General features: G+C 50.5%; 1 protein-coding gene across 2 annotated transcripts in view; it reads right to left on the bottom strand.

Annotated features, from left to right (window-relative positions):
• Positions 1 to 253: 253 nt before the first annotated feature.
• EMILIN2 (elastin microfibril interfacer 2) overlaps positions 254 to 21,777 on the bottom strand; it is a 51,762-nt gene continuing 30,238 nt past the window's right edge. Inside the window, exons 4-8 of one of the 2 annotated variants that reach the window (XM_049620382.1) lie at positions 18,650 to 20,578; positions 5,274 to 5,687; positions 4,641 to 4,673; positions 3,964 to 4,092; positions 254 to 1,379 (exon numbers count right to left, since the gene is read on the bottom strand). In XM_049620382.1, coding sequence (XP_049476339.1) covers positions 1,042 to 1,379; positions 3,964 to 4,092; positions 4,641 to 4,673; positions 5,274 to 5,687; positions 18,650 to 20,578 — 2,843 coding nt within the window. In that variant the 3' untranslated portion in view covers positions 254 to 1,041. Of the gene's footprint in view, positions 1,380 to 1,647; positions 2,052 to 3,963; positions 4,093 to 4,640; positions 4,674 to 5,273; positions 5,688 to 18,649; positions 20,579 to 21,777 lie in introns of those variants that run through there. The other variant, XM_049620383.1, reaches the window with a different exon arrangement.

Below are 21,777 nucleotides of genomic sequence, written 5' to 3'. Positions count from 1 at the left end.
CAGTTTTATGTTGGGCCTGTTGTTGCCGGGGAACCCGCAAGTCTGTAAAGCCGCATCTGCTGTGAGCTGAGCCGTGCAGTGAGCGATCTCATTGAGTCGGCCAGCTGCTGATTAGATGTGAATTTTAAGCATCCCCTAGAGGAGCCCCTCTTTAGCTGCAGAGATCACAGGGGGGCCTTGACCTCTAAGCACATCTGGTTTGTCTTTACAAGCAAAAATCAACCCCCAAGTATATAGCTTGGATAGTGAGGGGTAACAGTGATATGGCTGAGATTTATTCAAGCTTACTTTCTACAAGCATAAAAAAATTACCTTTCTGCAGTTTGCTTTTTAGCAACTCTCAGTCCATAAGGCACCAGACTGGAGTAACCTGAAGTGGTTTTTCATCTTTATTGACACTCCCTGTCTTTGCACTTCAAATGTACATGTCATTCAAGGAGCCCCACGAGCTGCACAAGCCCCCTGTGCCTTCCTTCACAGCTGGGCATGGGCCCAAGTGAGCGGTGCCAACCAGCCCTGGGACAGCCCACCCTGGAGACCTGAGGTCTCTGGGGTGGCACGTGCCACCTTGGCACTTCAGTGCATCTGAACTTCTCTCCTGCAGGCAGTGTAAATGCAGACTGCGTCCACAGGAACCACTTTGCCGGCCCGCCGCCTCTCAGCCCTGCAGCCCAGCAGCTCTTCTCCATCAGCAAGATCCTGGCAAAGGATCTGGGCAGCAGATTAAGCTCCGCGGTTAGCACCCAACGTGCCCGGCACAGGCTCTGTGAGCGAAGCCGCAGGGGAGGCCCCAGCTCCTCAGGTGTCCAGTCGGAATGACAGAAGGTGGTGGCCCCATCAGGCACATGTGTCCTCACCACCTGCCTGGGAACTCTCGGGTGTGTGGCCTCAGCAGCCAGGTAAGGTCTGTATCTTGGGGGAGGTGTTGGGGAGTCTGCAGAAAATTAGACCAGTGCTCCAGTTAACATACATAATAAACTGCATATATTAAAGCTTCCCAGTTCTCACAACTATCTTTCCTCTTCCCTTTCCCCAGGCACCCTAGAGGTGAGAAAGGAAAGGATATAAGAAAACCCCACTAAACGTGGAGTACATTTCATCAAAGTCCGTGTGAGCCAAGCGGCCCCCAGTCACCACGATGTTGACACCATCTCCTGCCTTCAAGTGCACGATGAGGTGGAACGCCCCTGGGCCCCCACAAGTGTGTAGAGCCCCCTGGGGCCGGTGGTATTCCAGGAATTCCCTCTTGTAGCCGGCTGTATGCAGCTGGGCCACACTGGCATTGGAGACCGACAGGACAGCTTCCACGTACGCGTCCCTCTCAGGAGTGAGGGTGGCTGTGATCAGGTAGCGCCCATCGTATGGAGCCGTGAAGATCCCTGGGAGGATGAAGGCAGGCACTTGTCACACCATCACAGGACCTTTGTGACAGGTTATCGGTTAACCCAGATTTGGGGAACTAACCATCTCTGTCCAGGACTGTCCCAGGAGACCCAACGGGGAGAGGTGGTCACCCAACCTCTAGAAGATAGGTTGCCCTGAGGGGACGTACCCCCTTTCTGTACTCGCACCTGCCCTCCACCGACCCAATGACAGACTCCTTAGCTGGCCCAGTCCTCACTGTGACACCCCCTGTCTTCTGCTTGGAACATCCAGGAGAGGACAAATCTTGCAAAACTCCCAGGATGTGCTCTGATGACTAGAACTCTCACCTACGCCCGGAGGAGCCGTCAGAATAACCTTCCCCATGCTGTCATGCGGTGAGCACGGAGAGGACCACCCACCCTTGCTGGAAGAGAGTTCAGCTGCTTTAACACTCCTGGCGATGGGGTACACACCAGCTTCAGCAGTGCTATGTGCACGGCGCAGGTATGAAGACGCAGGGTCCGCTCCTACCTCACCCGAGGTTTAGTGGGGAAGCAGCAGCTGCCCAGATCCTGGTTGCATTTTGGGAGTTTCCTCCATCATTGAGAGCACCCCAGGGCCAACTTAGAATAAGCCTCACAACCTGTGTGCTGGGCACGACATCCACAAAATGCCTGAGTTGCCTCCTGAGGAGGCAAGAGCAAAAAGAACCCATAAAGTTTGTCACTAACCCAGGGAGAGGCCACAGCCAGCCCTCCTCACTTGGAAGAGCCAGTCCCCCTGCACGGGATCAGTGTACAGGTGGCATCCATTTGTGGCCAAAAATAAGCAGGCATTCACTGAGCCAGTGGCCCACAGGTTCTGAGCCTGGGGAAGCAGGGGAGGTGGTGGTTGGAGGGAGGGGGATGGCATGAGGAAGGGTACATGGGTTGGTAGATAGACCCATTTGCAAAGCAGCAACTGTAGATGCCCCAAAGCCACAAGGGTCGGAGCCTACACCAAATGTTGGTGGGAGCAGCCACTTCCATGGGCTGTGGGGAGGGCTAGGCATGGACCCCGACCACAGGCCAAGAGTGACAGAATGGAGGGCCCAGGAGCCGAGAAGGAATCTTGTGGACTGCCCTGAAAAATGGTCAGAAACTGCCAGGCCCTGTTGCTCCCTTCCTCAGCTTTTAATGACAAGTAAGATAAAGCTGCACAAGTCTTCCTGAGGCACCAGAACGCACGGCCTCCTACACCGCTTAGAGACTGCCTGTGGGGAGGCCTCACTCGGGGTCACCCAGAATGTGAAAGAAATGTCAGTCACCATCTCTGCTTGCAAACGTCACCTGACCCGTCAGGGTGGACAAGCTGTCCCCACCACCCAGGCAGCATGGGGTGAGGGCCCCAGGGGGAACCTGAGCTTGTGGAGAAAGTGAAGGTCTCTGAAAGCAGAGTCTCTTCCCACACCCCAGCCTGGAGAACAGTAGAGTCCTGAGCTTGACTCCAGTTGGCCTGGAGGACCCCGAGTTCCTTTCCCAAGTTCCGTAGGTAACTTTTATGCTCACTAAAACCTAAGCCTTGTCCTAGGAACAGTGGGATTTAGCTAGATGGTGGCCAGGCAGGACAAACACGAGAGTGAGGCCCAAAATCTCTGCCTGTTCCATCCACCCCTTGTAACCTTCCTGACCTCCTCCTGCCCTCACACCTCTGCAGTTCCTCAGGGAGGACTTCTGTGGGCACCGCAGCATGCTGGCACTTGATGGGATCAGAGATGGGCCTCCCCAGCTCTGTGAGCTACTCAGGAAAGGTGACTGGGCCCTCGGCACAAGCCCCTGGGTCCTGCTTTACCCTGCCCCAGCCACACCTGGAGCTGTGCTTCCCTCCAGGAAGTGGGGCCCTGACACGCCTTCCCCTTATAGAGGAGACAAGATGCCCATGTCTGGCCTTTCAGGAAGGAAGGCTCTCACTTCAGTCCCCGGGGACAAAGATGGACAGAAGCCCAGGCACAGGTGTGGTGGGAAGGAGGAAGCCAGGAACCCAGGGTGACCTCCGTTGTCATTGTACTGATAATCTGGGCGACAAGACAGATGCTGCAGCCAGGACCCAGGCCCACAGCTAAAGCAGTTCTATTCCAGAGCAGGAGACCCCGCAACCGGGTCCGGTCCCTTCAGGAAGGAGTGCTGTCACCCTTTTTGGCTCTGTTAATGAGCCACGAGCCACTGAAGGAGACAGGGCAGGGGTGGGCTTTCCCCCATCCTGTCCCGGGGTGTTGGGACAATAGATGCTTAGGAAGAAGACCTCCCCAGGGCTTGGAGGACAGCGGGGAGGGGCCAGGGTGCAGTCAGTGGTAGGCAGAGTCTAACAACAGTGCCAAGGACTGGTATGCTGCTCTCATGACTAGAAAAGGTCACTGCACATTCACCCACCCACCCTGCAGCCTGGCAGCTGCAAACTTCTTCACCTAAAACTCCACAAATCAGGGGAGGAGCAACAGGGGCCAACTGGTCCCTCAGGCACCCACAGCTGCTCAGGCACCTCGGGCGTGGCGTCCCCACCCCGCCTACAGGACAGGGGGCCCGCTGGCATGTGGAGACTATGCACCGCCTCAGAACTCACCAGTGTCGGGGTTGTACACGTCCCCGTCATTTACCAGCACTTTGTTAAAGAGGACGACACCCCCATCGCTGGGGAAAGGCTTCTGGGTGAGCCCCGCAGAGAAAGACACCAGAGAAGGCGCTGGAGTCCCTGGAGCAGAGAGGACATGAAGTATTCACAGGGGTCAGGTTGCGCCAGTCTGGAGAGGCAGCCTCACGGTGCTGTTTGGCCTTAAGGTGGCAAAGCACTGTGGGACACAGGGCCAGGCCGGTCCTCGTCGGGTCGGTGGTGGGGACGGTGAGCAGCAGGACAAGCACTGTCTGGGAGTGGACATGTGAGACCCTGTGACACTGTGTGTGTGAGTGTCGGGGGCTCGTGGCAGGAACAGGAAGCTAGGCACAGCCACACCAGGCAGAGACCCAGCCAGTAAGCCTCACCACCAACTCCATGGGCTGGGAAGATGTGTGAGGGAAAAGTCCTAGTCTCAGGCATGACTCAGACCCTCTCTGAGGAGCAAATCTTGGCGGGGGCCTGAGTCCCGTCAGCAGAGGTCTGTCCCTCGGCTGGTGGGCACAAAAGAGCTGGGCCGGGCCTCCACCCACGCTAATAGCTCAGAGGGAGGAGGCCGGACACGCAGGGGAGGGGCAGAGGCCACCGAGGAGAACCAGCCTCCCACCAAGGTCTCCCAGCAGACGTACCTGGGGAGGCCACAGGAGGTGAGCTGGGATATCCTGAAAAACAAAATGGGAGTGGGACATCAAACAGGAGCTCCTCTGTTTCTCCCGGCTCCTCCCACTGTTCTCCTTTAACTAGACCTAGAGCAAGAGCGCCCCTCCCAAGCTGCCCTCCCAGAAATGGGCACAGCTGTACCCCCACTGTGCCTGCTTCCTCACTAGCCCCCTCTCACAGGGCAGAGAAGGTCCGTCAGGGCAAGCTGGCTGGGGGGATCCGAGAAGAAAGTGAGGCTGGACGAGTGTTTGATGGATGCATGGGAGGGGGCGGAAGCATGGATGGACAGGCAAATGCACAGCCCCAAGGAGTATAAACATCCCTAATGCGTATCCTCCTGGGAAAGGCATGTTTTTGGGGGGAGCCCTGTGATCTCTGCAGCTTGGGGTGGCTGAGCAGGAACAAAGGAAGAGAACGGCTAAGGGCAAAGGTGTCTCCTTGTGTTCCCAGCATTGACCCTGCCTGCCTGGCAGCCGTGGTCCTTCGGGGATTTTGGAACTCGCACCCGGAAAGACCCTGCAGCAGACCCCCTAAGGCTCAGGCTGCCCCTCCATCTAGTGTCACCCCCACCACTTGGAGGTGCCCAGCCGCAGGGCCCTTACCTGGTGCTCCTGCAAAGCCCTCGGCACTGGGGATGGGTCCCTGCCCCGTCTGGCCATCCACTCCTTGGGGCAGGCCCCGCCCTGACACGCCCATCCTCCCTGGAGGCCCGGCCTCTCCAGTCTCCATAATGACCCCAGTGGAGCCAGGCAGGAAGGGCAGCCCCGTCCAGCGCGGCCATGCTGGTGGGGGCAGTGGCTGCAGGGGTCTCTTGGGTAGGACAGGCTGCTGGCCTGTGGGCGGACGTTTTCCAGGGTCCTCAGGAAGCGGGGGAGCACTTGGCCTCGGCAGAGGGGTTGGCTTGGGATGAGAGGCCTCCGTGGGGGCCTCCACTGGCCCTGGGTGGGAGGGCCTTCCAGGCACCTGTGGGGCCTTCCCTCGCGGTGGGGGCTGCGTTGCTTCTGAGGGCTCCTCCGCTGGGCATTTGGAAAATGGAGAGAAATATGCAGGATTAAAAACCTCAGACTTGACTGCTCAGCCACAGGCGCCTCTGTGAGATTCGATGGGCTGGGCCCCCTGTGAAGATGTGGGCTTGGTGGCTGTCCCCAAAGCATCAAGAGTCACGGGCACTGCCTTGGGCCAGCACAGAGCAGCCACCACAGTGTGGGGGCAGCATGCCTCACGGCTTCAGAAGGGAGCCACAGGTCAAGCTGCCCTCGGGTCACCCAGGAGCCGATAAGAAGAGCCATGGGGACCCCCTGCACAGGGGCGGAGTGGGGGGAGATTTTCAGCCTTCCTTTCTACACAGTAGTAATGCTCTCCAAAACAGCACCATTCTTGGCCCCAGCACCAAAACTTCTGATTTCAGCACATGATGATACCCTGGATATATCACAAATTACTGAAAGGGACCTGCTGATCCCAACCAACAAATGTTCTCCCAAACCAGCTAGTGTTGGGGTCACTGTGGGTGGCTCCACAAGCTGGGACCCTGCCGAGAGCAGCAGATGCCACAGTGACCCCAGCTGGTGTTAGGGCGCTTAAGCCACCTCAGCAGCAGGCACAGAAACACCCAGCACCTCTTGCCACAGCCTTATCACCAACTAAGGGGATTTCCACGGGAGGAAGTTTCTGATTCACATTTCCCTGCCCTCATGGGAGGGCACTGTGACACAGCCAGGAAGCGGCTGCTCCTTCCTCCTATGAATACATTCCTGGAACCAGCCTTCCACGAAGGCTTCCTGAGGGCCCACCCAACTTTTCAGTCTGTGTGGTACCTGCAGTGTGCCCAGGTTCCAAAGCTATACAATTAATGTCCAGGCAAAATCAGTGATTGCATTTTGACCCACTGTCTAGTTTTGAAACTCGCTAAGATAACTACAGTAATCAAACACATGCTCCCCTCCCCTTCCGCCACAGAGCCAGGTTGCTTACCCACCTCCGGCCCCCAAGGGAGGCTATTTCTCAAACAGCCTTTCCTGACCAGTGCTCCATGAGAGACTTCAGCCCTACTGAGAATGATTCACCACTTCCTCAGTAGTCCCAAAGATAATCCAGAGCTAACACCTAGATGCAGAGAAGAGAATTCATGTGGTTCTGTGGAATAGCATCAGGCCTTAATTCTCTTCAGAACCACCACTGAGAAGGGCTGGGTTAGATAGAAACTGAGGCAGGTGGACTAAAGACATGTGGACACCAGCCACAGTGGAGGACAGGAGTATGAGAACATGGAAACGCGAAGTCTACGCATTGAATCAAGAAGCTCCCAGCCCCCATTTCCTGCTCACACCCAGGACGCCTACTTATTTATAGCTTAGGTTGGGGATAGGGAGAATCTTCAAAATGACCCTGTAAGAAACCCACCAGCATAAAATCTTATCCAGTGCCTCACCTTTAAATGTGAACCATAGTCAAGATCACTTGATGTACAGAAAACCTCTGATAAGAAAGATCAAAACAAGCCAACCAACGTACCAATGAAAAGGAACTCTGAGGAAACACACAATGCAAGAAAATAAAGAGGTAAAACCCTCAAACAGAAGACACAGTCCAAGATGCAAGAATACATTGGTATAAGAAAGGCATAATCAGAGGCACCTGTGTGTCTCAGTTGAGCATCGGGCTCTCTGCTGTCAGTGCAGAACCTGCTTTGGATCCTCTGTCTCCCTTTCTTCCCCTCCCCCATTCACATGTGTGCCCACATGTTCTCTCTCTCAAAACATTTTTTAAAAAGACATAATCAGAGAATAAGGATGAGCCTTTGCTGATAAAAATATTCTTGCCAAAAATAAGCAAATTCTATGAAAGAGTTGGTAGATAAAAGCAAGGAAATCTTTCAGAAGGTAGGACAGGAAGGCATGGGGCACCTGGATGGCTCAGTTAAGCGGTCAACTCTTGGTTTCAGCTCAGGTTATGACCTCACAGCTTTGGGGGTTTAAGCCCTGAGTGCAGAGCCTGCTTGGGATATTCTCTCTCTCTCTCTCTCTCTCTCTCTCTCTCTCTTTTTCCCCACTTGCACTGTCTCAAAGAAAGAAAGGGATGGAGACAGGGACGGAGAGGAAGGAAGGAGAAAATGAGAAAGAAAGAACTTAAAAAAAAAAAAAAGGTAGGACAAGACAAAATAATGGACATCAGGAAGGAAACAATAAGAAATCTTTCCTGAAAAAAAAATCAGAAAAACTGGGACATAGGATGATGAGGTGGTAAGGCAAGAATTATCAAATTCTCACACATACACACCATTTTATTTCAGCAAAATTATTGAATAAAAGACCTAAACCAAGATCTATTCCGAGCACTGAGGAAAAGGGGAGATCCTACAAGCTTTCAGGAAAAAAAAATTAAAGTGTGACTTCAAATCCAAAAGGCATCATCAGGTTTGTCAATAACAGTACTAGAAACTAGAAGACAAAAGAACAAGGTCTTCAAATTTTGAGGGAGAAATTGTTAACCTTGAATTCTATACCCAACCAAAATATCTATCAATTATGATTCAAGAATAGGTATTTTCAGACATGCAATAAAAAAAATAAATAAACGATCAGCCCCCCCTCCCCCCACCTTTTAAGGCTATTTATTTTGAGAGAGTAAAAGTAAGCAGGGGCAGAGAGAGACGGAGGGAGAGAATCCCAAGCAGGCTCTGTGCTGACAGCACAGAGCCCGATATGGGGCTCAAACTCACAAACTGCTAGATCATGACCTGAGCCAAAAACCAAGAGTCAGATGCTTAACTGACTGAACCACCCAGGTACCCCTCAGGCCCCTTTTCTTAAAAAGTTTAGAAAACATACTCCACCGAAACAAACCATACAAAAAAGAAACATAAAAAAAAAAAAAAAAAAAAAAAGTTCAAGACAGGAGAGAGGTTCAAGAAATTTCTAGGATGGTAGTGAAAGAAGTTTCAAATTGAAGTCCTTTAGCAAGTCCAGAGAATAAACAGTCCAGATTGGAGCAAAAAGAGAACTCCAGAAGGGAGGTCATGAATTCAAAAAACAAAAAAATGATCTGATACTTTTTATGGTATAGAAAATTATATTGAGAGGGTATCCTAGGGTAAGAGGAATCCAAAATAGATACGTAAAATCTAGCAAATAATACACTACTACTAATTCAAAGAAAAGCAAAACAAAAAGCAACATAATCATATTCAGCTGTACTGAGCTATTTAGCTCATAACAGCATAAATATTGGCGACTGATTGGCTATTGATAACAGCATAAATACTGGCTATTGTGGTAAATTCTAGTGGGAGGTGGGGAGGAGGGGAAGCAGGGGAGATATAAGCAAGCCTAATATATAAACTAATGCCTACAGCTGCTACATGATATATATAATGTCTAAATACTACATATATAATATCTGTATAAAGAGAAATCTAAAAGTAATAAATGAATTTAGAAACCTAGAGGTAAATGTCAGGGGAAAACAGCCAAAAGAATTGCACATGGCTGCCTCTGGGAAGCTAGAAGTGCCGGGGACGGGGGGGCCAGGGCCTGGTTTTATTATGAATCTCTCTGTACTATTTTATATTTTATAAAACGTACTTGCAGAAGACCCTCCCTTGCGTCTACCCTTGCCATCCAGAGAAACGCACCTGCCTGCACTCTGGGTGGGTCCTCCCTTCCCTCCTCCTCACAGGGAGCCCCTGGCTCAGAGCCCTTCCTCCCAGCTGGCCTGTCTTCCCTCTGGGGGCTGCCCCATCCACTCCCTCAGGCCTCTTTCCTTGCCCCCACGGCTCCTGCCCTTTAGTCCAAGTGTATGGGTCTCCATCCAAAATTTAAAAGTAAACACGTCTCCTCCGTCCTCAGTGGACTGCAGTCAGCAAAGTACAAGCCCCTCACACTGGTCCTTATTTTCTTACCTGTTCCTACCGCACCCTCCAAACCACCGCTCTTCCTCTGAAAGCCACCGCTTTTTTTCAGAGGTTCTCCCGGACCCCCCCGCCCAGGCGCTGTCATATTCATTCACTCCCTCCCTCCCTCCCTCCCTCTCTCTCCTCAAAAATCTGCAATCATCTTCCAGTGCTTATAAAATCCAATCAAATCTCCTCTGACATCCTGAGTCCCTGCCACCTGCTCCACCTCCTCCTGCACCCTCCGTGTCCTCACTGGTGCCCAGCCCTCCTCTGAGCTTCCCTGGCCACACGCCTTTGCTTTCAGTGTTTACGCTGCCTAAAACAGCCTCTTCCAGCACCCTCACTTCAGTCCCGGTTCGGAGACCACCCGCTCCGGGACGCCATCGTGGATTAGCCCAATAGAGCTTGAATAGTCCTGCCTCTGAACCTTGAGGCCCTTTGAGCCTCGGAGGGCTCTTTCAATTTTTTACTATTGTTCCTGTCATGCTGGATGATGAGCAGTTGAGGACACATTTTAATGATCTTTTGTCCCCAGGGTTTGGCATAGGGCCTGGTACACGACACTGCCGACATTTAAGGGTGTGGTGAATGAATGAAGGCTGGAAGGAGGGCAGGCATCATGGGCCACACCTTACCAGCCATTACCTTAGGCATCCTAATTCTGCCAAAAAATCATTGTCGTTCTGGGGCCAAATAGGGTAATGCTGGTACACAGAGATGGTGAAGGCTCTTTTATGTCCATCACTCCCTCAACACTCAGGTTTATCACACGCGGTGGAAGGCAGAAGGAAAAGAATGGACAAATATTTCCCTTGGGCCAAATATCCCCCCCCCCCCCCCCCCATCTCCATGGCGAGCACACCCATGCCTGGCCGGGGGCAACTGACTGCTCCGAGACAACCTGTCACCTCACGCAATGCTGCCCTGGGTGCAGTCATTTCCCCCAGCCCCTGCTCCCCCATCTCATGCCAGGTGTTTCCAATGTATACGCATTTGTTACAAAGCTGTAACACAGACTGGACAGCATTTTGCTCATTCTGGAAAGATCACTCCTGGCAGCGGATGGCTTTCTGAACTCAACATGTGTTTCCAATTCAGAGAATGACCATTTGAACCGCGTTCCCCCGGAGAGCCCAGAGTTGCTGCCCTTGTGGTTAAGGCGTGAGGCTCACGCAGGAAGGGACGGCGCGGCCCCACGGGTGCTGCCTCGGGTCGGGAACCTGCCCCAGGCTCCAGTCCTGATGCGCCCGTGTGGCCTCAGGCAGGGCCACAGCCTTCCCCCCGAAGACGGAGAGGGACCCGGGGAGGGAAGGCCGCTGCTTCTCCTCTAGAGTCTATCTTACTAAAAGCCAATTTCGACTTCACTGCAACAAAGACCTGCCGAAGAAAATCCGCCCTAATCCTCGAGCTGCTAAGAACGTGTGTCTGGCTCCCCTGACAGGCTGTCTCTGCCTCCTGTCAGGGAGGCCTGAAGGGAGGCCGGCGGCCACGGGAAAGTAAACTGCAAGCATGAGGGCCCTTAGGTGTGCCTGGCAGCGTGGTGGGGTCTTGTTACACTGCCAGAGGCCGGGGGACAGACGGTGACCCCGGGTGTCAGAGGCTGTGCCCGGGACCCCGGCCGTGCAAAAGCCACTGACCCCTCCTACCTCAACCACCCCGTCCATTAAACGGGCGGCTCCACGGCGCCCTCTCGTCAACCAGGCAGAACTGGGTGCCAGCGAGACAGAGCGAGGGCGCCCGTGCTCATCCCTAACGGGGACACACGGCGCAGGCGCGAAGTCCGGCTGAGGGGGCATCCGATCTCCCGGGAAGCCGGGGTGCACCTGCAGGCCACAGCCGGCAACAACGCGACCTCCTTCCCGGGGGCCATCAAGACTTGGGATTTCTACAAAAATCCTTCCAAACGCCGACGTGCGTCCGGCAAAGCCGGTAGACGGTCACACTGTGCGCCCATGAGAATGGGGCTGCCTGGAGGAAGCGGCTGCTCCTGCTCCCCGCAGAAAGGCTGAGGCGCAAGGGCAAGGGCGGCGGAGGCGCGGGGGTGGAGGGCCGCAGGTGTGCTCAGGGCTGAGGAGTCAACCTACAGAAAACCGGACTTGTTCTGACGACACCTGAAGGGAAACCAGGTCTTCGCGGGAATGACTCTACTCGGAGCAAATGGTGACCCGGAAGCTGTTGTGGTTTGGGCTGGAACGAAAGAAAGCCTCAGCGCCTACGAGGAGGGCTGTGTTGCTTACACCACGGAGGGGACAATGAGTCCCCACGTGACCCACACAAGCAGCCCCGGAATCGGGCTAAACAGCGAAAACGGCTCTGCATTTCTGAAAAGTACAACCTAGAGAACACGGAGATACAGACAGCTGTACAAATACATCCGAAGTGGGAAGGAATCTGCAATCACAGAATCTCAGGGTTGGGTGGGCAGGGGTTCTCACCTAGCTGAGCCTCAGCATCGCTTGGGAATTTTTTTGTTGTAGAATTTCACAACCTGATTCTAAAATCTCTGCGGAACCGCACAGGGTCTACACTCCCCGGTTTTAAGACCTACGGCAAAGCTGCATACTCAAGACTAGAGCATGTCTCAACAACTACAACAGAGTCCCCAGGTGAACTAGCACACACGCTGTCCACGTTTGTTGCTGGTGCGGTGTCCAAGTCATGGCTTTCCTTCTCTCTCCTCTTCTTTCCTCCTTGTTTCTCCCCTTCTTTTGGGCACAGTTCTCCCTGGGTGGTTATATCCTGCTGCCTTTGAGGTGGCCTTCCTTCTTCTTCTGGGACCAGAGCTAGGGGGGTTTGTTTTGTTTTAATAACAAATTTAATTGCAAGTTCCTGGGTCTCACCTCATCCCTGTTGAGTAGGAATCTCCTGAGTGAGCCCAGGAGTTCTTATTTTTCTAAAGCTCCCAGAGGATTTTTGCATGCAGCTATGGGACACCTCAGCCCTGAGAATACCATGGTTCTAAATTCAATGGTTAAGATGCAGAAAGGCAGCCGCAACTTACCCCCACCAAAGGGCATTACGAACCCCAGATGCCCGCAGGGTGTAAGGGAGCACATTGCAGGGGTCAGGATGGTCTGAGTATATGCAGTTTATTTTAGACGTTAATTATTTCTAAAACCCTGACTTGGTCCATCATGCCATCTTGGACCTAAACTGGCCCAAACCCAGCCGATTTCAAGTTGAGGGCATGACTGTGGCATCAGGCCACTCTTCCCCTGGCCAGGTTTTATGGTTAAATATTTAGAAAATCCATGCTTTTTCATTCTTGTAGCAGAGCTTGAATTAAGCAACTTGATAAAGATGGGATTCCTAAATCTCTAACACAACTAAATGAAATGTTGTGCTTAGTATAATTCAAGTTATAAGAGAAACAGCCCTCAGACTTGAGCAGAAGAGGGGGGGGGGGGAGATTTGAAAAAGGAAGTGATACTCCTGTCACTAGAGTCTGTTGAAACAACATCATGGCATCTAGGCGGGCATGTCCCTTCTTGGAACAGTGACGTAGGGAAAGAGAGCTTCCCTGATGCACAGAAATATTCCTCTGCCCACCATCTCCACCCAGCGGGAGCCCCAGGTGTTTTAACACCAGGAAGTCCCCTCTCTCCTACTGTAAGCAGAAATGCTGGAGTCCAGCCAGGGCTCAGCGTCTGTGTCACACAAGAAGGCTGGGATGTGCCGGCTGTCAGAGAGGGCAGCCAGCCACAGCCTTGCTGACAACGCTCGTTACAGGCCAGGGCAGTCCTCAGGCCCAGGCAGGAAAAGACACCTTTCACTCATGCAGGGAGCAGACCCTGGAGCTGCCCGCCACAGAGGAACTCCTGCCCCACAAGATGCTGACCAAGGGAAATGGAGGGGGTGCTGGCCAGAAGCACAGTGCCCCACCCACGCATGACAATGGGAGTGAGCGTGCCCAGGCAGACAGCCAAACCGTTATGGCCACATCAGACAGAAGGACAAAGGACTTAAGAACCACCTTGTCATTTGGAACCTAACTTATCCCCAAGTGCTGAGCTCTTTTTTTTTTTTAATGTTTATTTTTTAGAGAGAGAGAGTGAGCGTGAGTGGGAGAGGGGCAGAGAAAGGGGGACAGAGGATCTGAAGCAGGCTCTGTACTGACAGCAGAGAGCTTGGTGTATTGCTCGAACTCACGAACCGTGAGATCATGACCTGAGCCGAAGTTGGACGCTTAACTGACTGAACTGCCCAAGTACCCCAGTGCTGAGCCTCTTGTCAACAAAAGTATTTGAATGTGAATCCTGAATGCCAGGGAGAGGAGATTTCTAGGCTTTTTACACTTTCTACTTGCCCCCCAATTTAAAGAAAAAGAAAGGTAAAGTGAGAAAACCCCCTATCTAGAGCTATCTAGAGCATTCCACAGAGCAGCCAGGAGCCGGACACCCAAGGGTCTCCATCCATGTCTGCTGTGTGAACAGGCTGCTCAGACTCCTTTGAGGCTGGATGCCTGGGGGGTTTGTAGGAAGAAAAAGGGAGAAAAGTGCAGCCATGAGCAGATTAAACATTATAGGGGTCAGAGGTTTAAAATAATAGGTAATACTGATTGAATAAATACGAGGGGCCAGGCACTATTTAATACTCCACTCTTTATGAGTATTAATCCTCTTTAAGCAAACTTTTTGAGATCAGCGTCATTATTATTTCCAAGTAACTGATGCAGAAAGTGAGGTAATTAGGTAGATAAATAACTTGCCCAAAGTCCCAGAGAAAGCATGGAAGTAGCTAGGATGGCAAAGCTGAGAAATAATAAGCACTTCCTGGCTCAAAATCCTCTGATCAACATTGGAAAAAAAGGGGCGGGGGTTGCCTGGGTGGCTCAGTCGGTTAAGCGACCAACTTCGGCTCAGGTCATAATCCTGAGGTTCTTGAGTTCAAGCCCTGCCTCCAGCTCTGTGCTGACAGCTCTAGCCAGTTTCAGATTCTGTGTCTCCCTCTCTCTCTGCCCCTCCCCCGCTGGCACTCTGTGTCTCTCTCTCTCTCAAAAATAAACATTAAAAAAAAATTAAAATCCTCTGATTGTTTCTCATCATACTTAAAATTCAAATCCTTTACCATAGCCTATAAAATCCTACATGACCTGGTTCCTTCCTGACTTCAATGCCCAGGACTTCCCACCCTCCCCTTGTTCATATACATTCTGCGTTTTTCAAACAGGACAAACTCATTACTGCCTCAGGGACTTTGAACATGCTGTTGCCACTGCTTGGACCACTTCCCACAGGTCTCTGCAAAGCCCTGCAACAAAGTCACCTCCACTGAGCAACCCTCCCTGACCACTCACCTAAAATATACCACCGTCTCCTGTTCTCCATGAAATTGCTCTGTTGTGTCTTTCCTCGCAAACTGATCACTAGCCGAAATCAGATCAGCATTTAGCTTGGCTGTGCATTGTCTGTCGTCCCGCTAGAGTGACATTCACGAGGGCCGGCACTGCAGCACTAGCACACGGCTCAGTTGAGAAAGCATATGAATGAATGGGTGGGATGGAGGGGGGCTGGGAGACGGGCATCACACCCACTTTACTGAGCTGAAGGTGAGAAGGTGAGTGAAGGTTCTTCACCTTTTGGACGTTAGGCACCTCTCTGAGACCTAGATGAAAGCCATGGACTTTTTATCCAAAAAAAAAAAAAAAAAGGCCAACATTTGCAAATAGTTTCAAGAGTCCCTTTTAAAACCCAGGGAAGAACATTTTCAATAATGGGAGGGAGACAAAATACTCAAGGAGGGATCTACTTGAGCATCAGCTGAAGCCCCCTCTGCTCCCACACTAGCTGTCTCCTGGATAATTCAGGCCCCCTTAGGGATGTTTCCAAAGAAAAGAACTGCATCTGAGAACAGGGTGGTGCACTGAGGAGAAACACCAGAGTTTGCAGCCCCGGGCCATCAATCTGGTCACTGGTCCAAACCTACGTTATGCATCCTCTTCCCTGGGCCTTTTTGCACCAAGGGAGATATAATAACTGTCATTAATATTCCTTTCCTCCCAACACATAGAAACCACATCCCCCTTCCAGAGCTGACTTGCTTTGACCAAGAGAATGGCAGAAGGAATGCCACGGCAGCTCAGCACCCAGCCTGGAAGGGGCTAGCGGTTTCCAGTTTCCTTTATGAGCCAGTCACCATGTAGTAAGTCTGACTAACCTGAGACCACCAGGCTGTGAAGAAGCCCAAGCCAGCCACATGGAGAGAGAGAAAGACAGAGAATGGCCGCATGGAGGAGGCCTGAGGGGCCAGACATGTGACGAAAGCCTTCCTGACCTTCCAGCCCAGCCAGGCCCAACTGCCAGCTGATTACAGCTGAGTGACTCAGGCTGATGCCAAATGGAGCAAAAGAACCACCACGCCAAGCTAAGCCAAGCCCTGACGAGCTCCTGATGCACAGAATAGTGGAAAATAATACATCTTTGTTGTTTTAAGCCACCAAGATTTGGGGCAGGTTGTTACATGGCAATAGATAACCCATTCATACCAACCCTCCTGCTTTTCTGGGCCCATACCCAACCCTCAATTATTAGCTCCAGTAACACCTCATTCCAGAAGTTTCTCTTCTCACTCCACCTCTCTCTCTTTACTCCTCCAGCCTCTGAACTCTCAATTTCCTCAACCCCGAAGGCTTAGCTCAGGGGCTATCTCCTCCAAGGAGCCCTCCCTGACTTCCACAGTGGCCATAAGCGCTTCTCCACACACCCAGTATGCCTGTGCACACCCCATGCCCATGACCATCCCTTTGTCAGCTTGTTTGTCCCCAGACTGTTATTGTCACTTGCATTGTCATCCGCATAATCCACACACATAGCTCATTAACTACCACATTATAGGGGCTCAGTAAGACCTTATGAACTGAAAGAACAAACCCCTACACCACTCGCTGGACATTTACATACTATTGCATTCATTCCTTCTGCAGACCTGTGTCTCTTTACCACTGTGATTGAAAACGCCTTGAGGTTAGGGATCATGCTACTCATCTCCATGCCTCTCACAGAGTCTTGCACACAGCAGGTGCTCAGTAAATGCTCTGTTGACTTTTAACTGGTCAATGTATGGCTTTCACTGTGACCTTAACTCCAGATTCCCCCCTAGACCTCTGCTTCTCAGGCTGCAGATCTCCTAGACCTTGACACTGTAGAAGGACAGAGAAGGCTCTGCTGGTTTATTTTTGGCTCTTTTCAATCAATGGAATTCTTGAAAGGCCACACATTCTACATTCACAGCAATGAATTCATTCCAAAAGGATAATCTTTTAGAAGCTACATTCTCTTTAAAGACATTCACCTCCAACTCCTACTTCAGCAGACAAAGTGTGAAAGAGTTAACACAGCTTCCCATACTGCCTGGGAGTTGCAAATCAACTGGAAATACCTGATTCAATCTGTTATTATAAAACACAGTCCAGACAGCACTGTCACCACAAGGGACAATCATTCTATGAACACACACAGTGTTGTGACCTTTACTCAACATTCCAGAGATACAGGAGCTGTGTGGGCCTGGGAGGAGGGGAGGCTTATAAACAGTGTGGTGTAGTGGGCCCAGCACTGGGGTGGAGACCAGCTTCCTGGTCCTGGCTGGCCTGGGTACCTCCTTATCTACAAACTCCTTTTCTCTGAGAACACCCAAAGCATTTTCCCACCTGACTACTTCAGATCCTCCAGCTTCCCGGGGACCTGACCATGACTCTCCCCAGCCAGGCCCGTGCTCAACTGCCCCTCATGTTTCAGCCCTCCGCTCCTTGGGTTTTATGACTCAGCTTGGACATAAAACCCTATAGGCTCACTCCAGGCCATGACATCTCAGCTCAGTGTTGGGGGTCTTTGTCACCTGGAGCTGAGCAAGGTGGAAAAGGTGGTAAAAGCCCAAAGGGGAAGAGAGGAGAAAACAGGGAGAGGGCAGGTCAGGAAGTAGGGTCCTTCTGGGCATACAGCTGGCCCTCAACAAGTCCTTTTGGAACCAGTAAGTCTGCATTCAACTCTCCGACACACGAAGGAGATGTGTGCTGGACTGGAAAACAATTCTTGGATGCAGCCCACCCAGGGTTCTCGTTCTGGCCCTGCCACTCCCTAGATGTGTGCCCCTGGGTACACTTCCCCTTGGGAAAGCAGAGGTTGTTGTGGGGCTCTATGACATGGCCTGAGGGAACTAGCCCAGTGCTGGTCCCCAGAAAGTGCTCAATAGGTGTGAACTCACACTTTCCCTCCCTGCTTCCAATTAGAAAAGGCTGTCTCATTATTGAGGCCACCTACATGAAAGAATCCAGGTATAAGAGAAGCTATGTCCTTCATGGATGATGTGCTAAACGCTCAAGGAACAAAGAAATTAACTTTGTTGAATATATTGTTTCATGTTATTAAGGAACCACTCATTCATTCATTCAACAATCATTTGCTCCGTGTCTAGTGTGCAGCAAGCATTGCCTAAACACAACTGATATGCTTCCTTGTTGTAAGCACTATACGGCTTTAAACAGTTACTGCCCCTAAAATGCTTTTTGTCCATGGTCTTTGGAAAGGAATATGACCGTATTCTATCTGCCATCATCTAGACCTCAGATTTCAGGAGACAGGAGGTGGCCCAAAGATAATGATGACAAAGATTATAATGACACCAGCAAACAAAAAGTACTGCTTATAGAGAAGTGAACAGATAAGCAAATGGGAGTCTCCCTAAGTAGCCAGTGCTCCAAGTTGTTAGGCCAAAAATCTGACCCCAACTCTAAGCTCCCCAACATGACAGTATATATAGATCCACATCTTGCCCTCTTCCTCTGTGGCAAAGGAGCAGTTTCATTTTCAATTTGTTGTGGACTGATAACTTTTGTAAAATGCACAGATGGTGTGCCTGAATCCTGCAGTGATGTTAAATTGTTTTAAATAAAAGTTTCTAAATACTAACTCTCGATGTTGGTTTTTATCTCGTTGCCACTCAGCACCAGTGATTCACAAACTGGCACCAGTCTACGAACCACACTTTGGGTAGCACTGATGTAGTGAACTCCACAGACCATCCAAAATCTAGCATAATGCATGCTGTGAACAAATACAAGAAATGGGATAGTAACGGGCAACTTACTTGCTGATGGCTGAAATTTGATCAGGTCTTGCAGGTCAGTAGAAATCTGGAAAACATGGCTATAGAACTGCTGGACTGAATTCTTCAGGCCAGATATGTCTCTGGAATGTGACCGGAGTGTCCCATTCATCTGCCTGACACAACTCCAGAGGCTGTTGACATGCTTGTTGAGCCCCTCCTTGATCCTCTGAAGACTTCCGGAGATGGAGTCCAGCTTGCTGCAGGCTTTCTCCATATGAGACACCCTGCTCTCAACCACAGACATGTCCCTCTGGACCCCATGTGTGTTCTCCTTACAAGTGTCCAGTTCAGAGAGGACCTGGCTCTGCAGCCGCTGCCACCTCTCCTCCAGGTGGCTGCAGCAATGAGCCATGGGGTCCTGGGGAGATGGGAGGGGCTCCACCGTCCTTTCCTTCTCACCCCCCTTAGAGAACCCCCCCACTGCAGCATTTTTACCTTCTCTACAACTGTTTAACTCCTTCTGGAGATGATTCACATCGTCTTCTGTGTGGTTTAGTTGAGAATAAAGAAAACTAAAATCCTGTTGAAGTTTCTGGATGCTACGTTCGGTTTCTTGAAACTTCCTATGCATTGTGTCATTCAGAGATTTCAAAAGGTTCAAACTATCACCCGCTATGTGGTCTTCTCCATTTGGCAAAGTATCTTCTATCCCATGAGGCTCTCCCTGAAAGTTCTGCAGGCAAATATCCTCAACAACTTGAACTTTGCTCTTCAGGTGGTTTAACTCTATCATGACCTGTTTGCTCCCAGCCCCTGACACACCTGGCAGGGCTGAGGCTGGGGGAATGAGTTCTGCATCAGTGCTATTGGCCACCTCCAGGAGAACACTCCCCAGGCGCTCTTCCAGAGACTGGATTTTCTGATCAAGAAGTTGCTTCAAGTCATCTACCTCACCATTAATGGTCCCCCGAAGGGTTTCTTCAATGTAGAAGCAATGTTCTTCCGCATTCCTTTCTGTCACATTGATCCTCGCATCTAGTTCATTCCATCGTGCATCAAAGTCCACATCTGGCTCTGGAACTACAAGGCGGTCAAATTCATTGTCCAGGCGTGCATTCAGCATTCTGGTGGCTTCAGCAACCCTTTCGATTTTCTGGTCTAACATCTTGATCTGTGGCCCAAAGTCACCATTCTTTTCACTATTACAGCAGTTGGACCGAGCTGAAGGATCTTGTACCCGGTCTCGAAGATCGTTTATTTCTTTTCTCAGGTTTGTTTCCTTCTCTCCTATTAGCTCAATCACTCCCAGGTAGCTGCTCCCATAATCATCACACTGCTGCTGGAGACCAATCAGCTTATACTCGCATGAGTTCTTCAGGTCGGCCAGCTTTCTGTCCATTCCTTCCATGAGCTCCTCTCTCAGGGCATCAATCTTACTATCAACATAGGCTTGGTAGAGTTCATTGGTCGTCATGGTCACCGTAGGGCCCTGGGCAGCCTCCTGGAGCTGTTTGAGCTGTCCTTCATACCCCTTCACTTTCCCATCCAGCTCTTCCAGCTTGTCACTCTTGGTCTTCAGAGCATCCTTGACCTCGGCCAATTCGGATTTGATGTCCTTCATGCCAGATTCCTTATTGTTGAGGACATCAGGAAGCTGGACAGTTTCTGTGTCTCCACCAATGGCACTGTCAGGCACTGGCTGGGGATGCAGATTACTGAGCCATGATGCCAGCATTTTGCTGGCATCATCCTGAACGGCATGTTTGAGGTTTTCGTTCACTCCAGCAATGGAAGACTGGAGATCAAGAACTGTTCTTGTGAGTCGGAGAACCTTCTCCTCAAGCACCTGGATTTTTTTTTCCTGAAGTTCTTGCGCCCCCCCTTTCGGATCTATGACTTGACTTGGTTCTGTGGCACGAGTTGGTGGCAAAATCTTCTTGGGCTCTGAGACTTGGCTTGGTTCATTATCTGTTACAAAGAAAGAGTTGGACATGACTTAACAAGTTCTACCTTTTCCCATTTTCTGCAAAGACAATAAACAGGGTACTTAAGGAATGCACTTAAACCTTCACTTATAGATCCCCTCTCACCATAGGCAATTATTGTGGTAGAGAGAAAAAGACTATGGCCTTTGAGTCAAATAGGCCTCCCTTTGCATTCTGGCTCTGTTGTTTACTGTCTGCTCTGGAGCAAGTTAATTAACTTCTGTGAACAATAATCCCCTCATCCATGAAGCAGAGGTACTATCTTCCCTTTTAGGGTTGTTGAGAGAATATGTAGTACATGGTACATAGTAGGTAGTCCATGGTCTCTTTCACTCTACTCAACTGAGTACCCACATGCCCCTAAAGGGAAGCATTCTTAATCTACTTTGTCATATGAACACATCATTCTCACATTAGTGAGCTGCAGCCACACCCCAATGGTTGACTACATACTGTAAAACCACAAGAAGCCACTTTAGTGATATCCACCCATTAGCTGTTGGGTGATATGATATCATATTAAGCAGTAAATATCCTCCAAGCAACTCCTAAATGTTATTTTACTTTTGTTAGCATCGCTATGCTAACAAAGTCTCATAGACATTGTTTAGCACTGTTATGCAGTTGGGGAAACTAAAAGCTAAAGAGGGATAAAGCAGTGACTGTACTGTCACCTCCTAACAATAAAGCCATGTGGTCACATATACTAAGATTCACTAAACCAAAGAATATAAACATTGACTTTTTGATAATCCTACTCTGAGAAATATACGTCCAAGGAAATAGTCCAAAAGAAATAAAAAAAGTTAATAAGGATGACTGTGATGAGTCCTAAAATGAAAATAAAGTGATAGATACAGAGATAGATGAACTAACCAAAAACAAAATTATTGAAACGTGAGGCAGTAGGAACCTGGAAGCAAACCACACCCCTGAACTCACAGTAGGATGCAAGGAATACTAGAAAGGGGCTAACATCGACAAGCCTGGAGATGATACAGAGACTATCATAAAGGATGGAAAAAAATCAAACATAACATAGAGACTGCAATGAAATAAAATGCATTAAGGTACACTGAACAAGCGCTAGAAGTAAATGTAGAATGTTGTAGATATTTGACTTTAACGTTGTTTTTTCCTCCCCTAAACTTTTGCACACAACCATAACAACAGCTATTATTC

Source organism: Panthera uncia (assembly GCF_023721935.1).
Source record: "Panthera uncia isolate 11264 chromosome D3 unlocalized genomic scaffold, Puncia_PCG_1.0 HiC_scaffold_8, whole genome shotgun sequence".
NCBI classification, from domain to species: Eukaryota; Metazoa; Chordata; class Mammalia; order Carnivora; family Felidae; genus Panthera; species Panthera uncia.
This window is presented reverse-complemented; position numbering and strand designations above follow the sequence as displayed.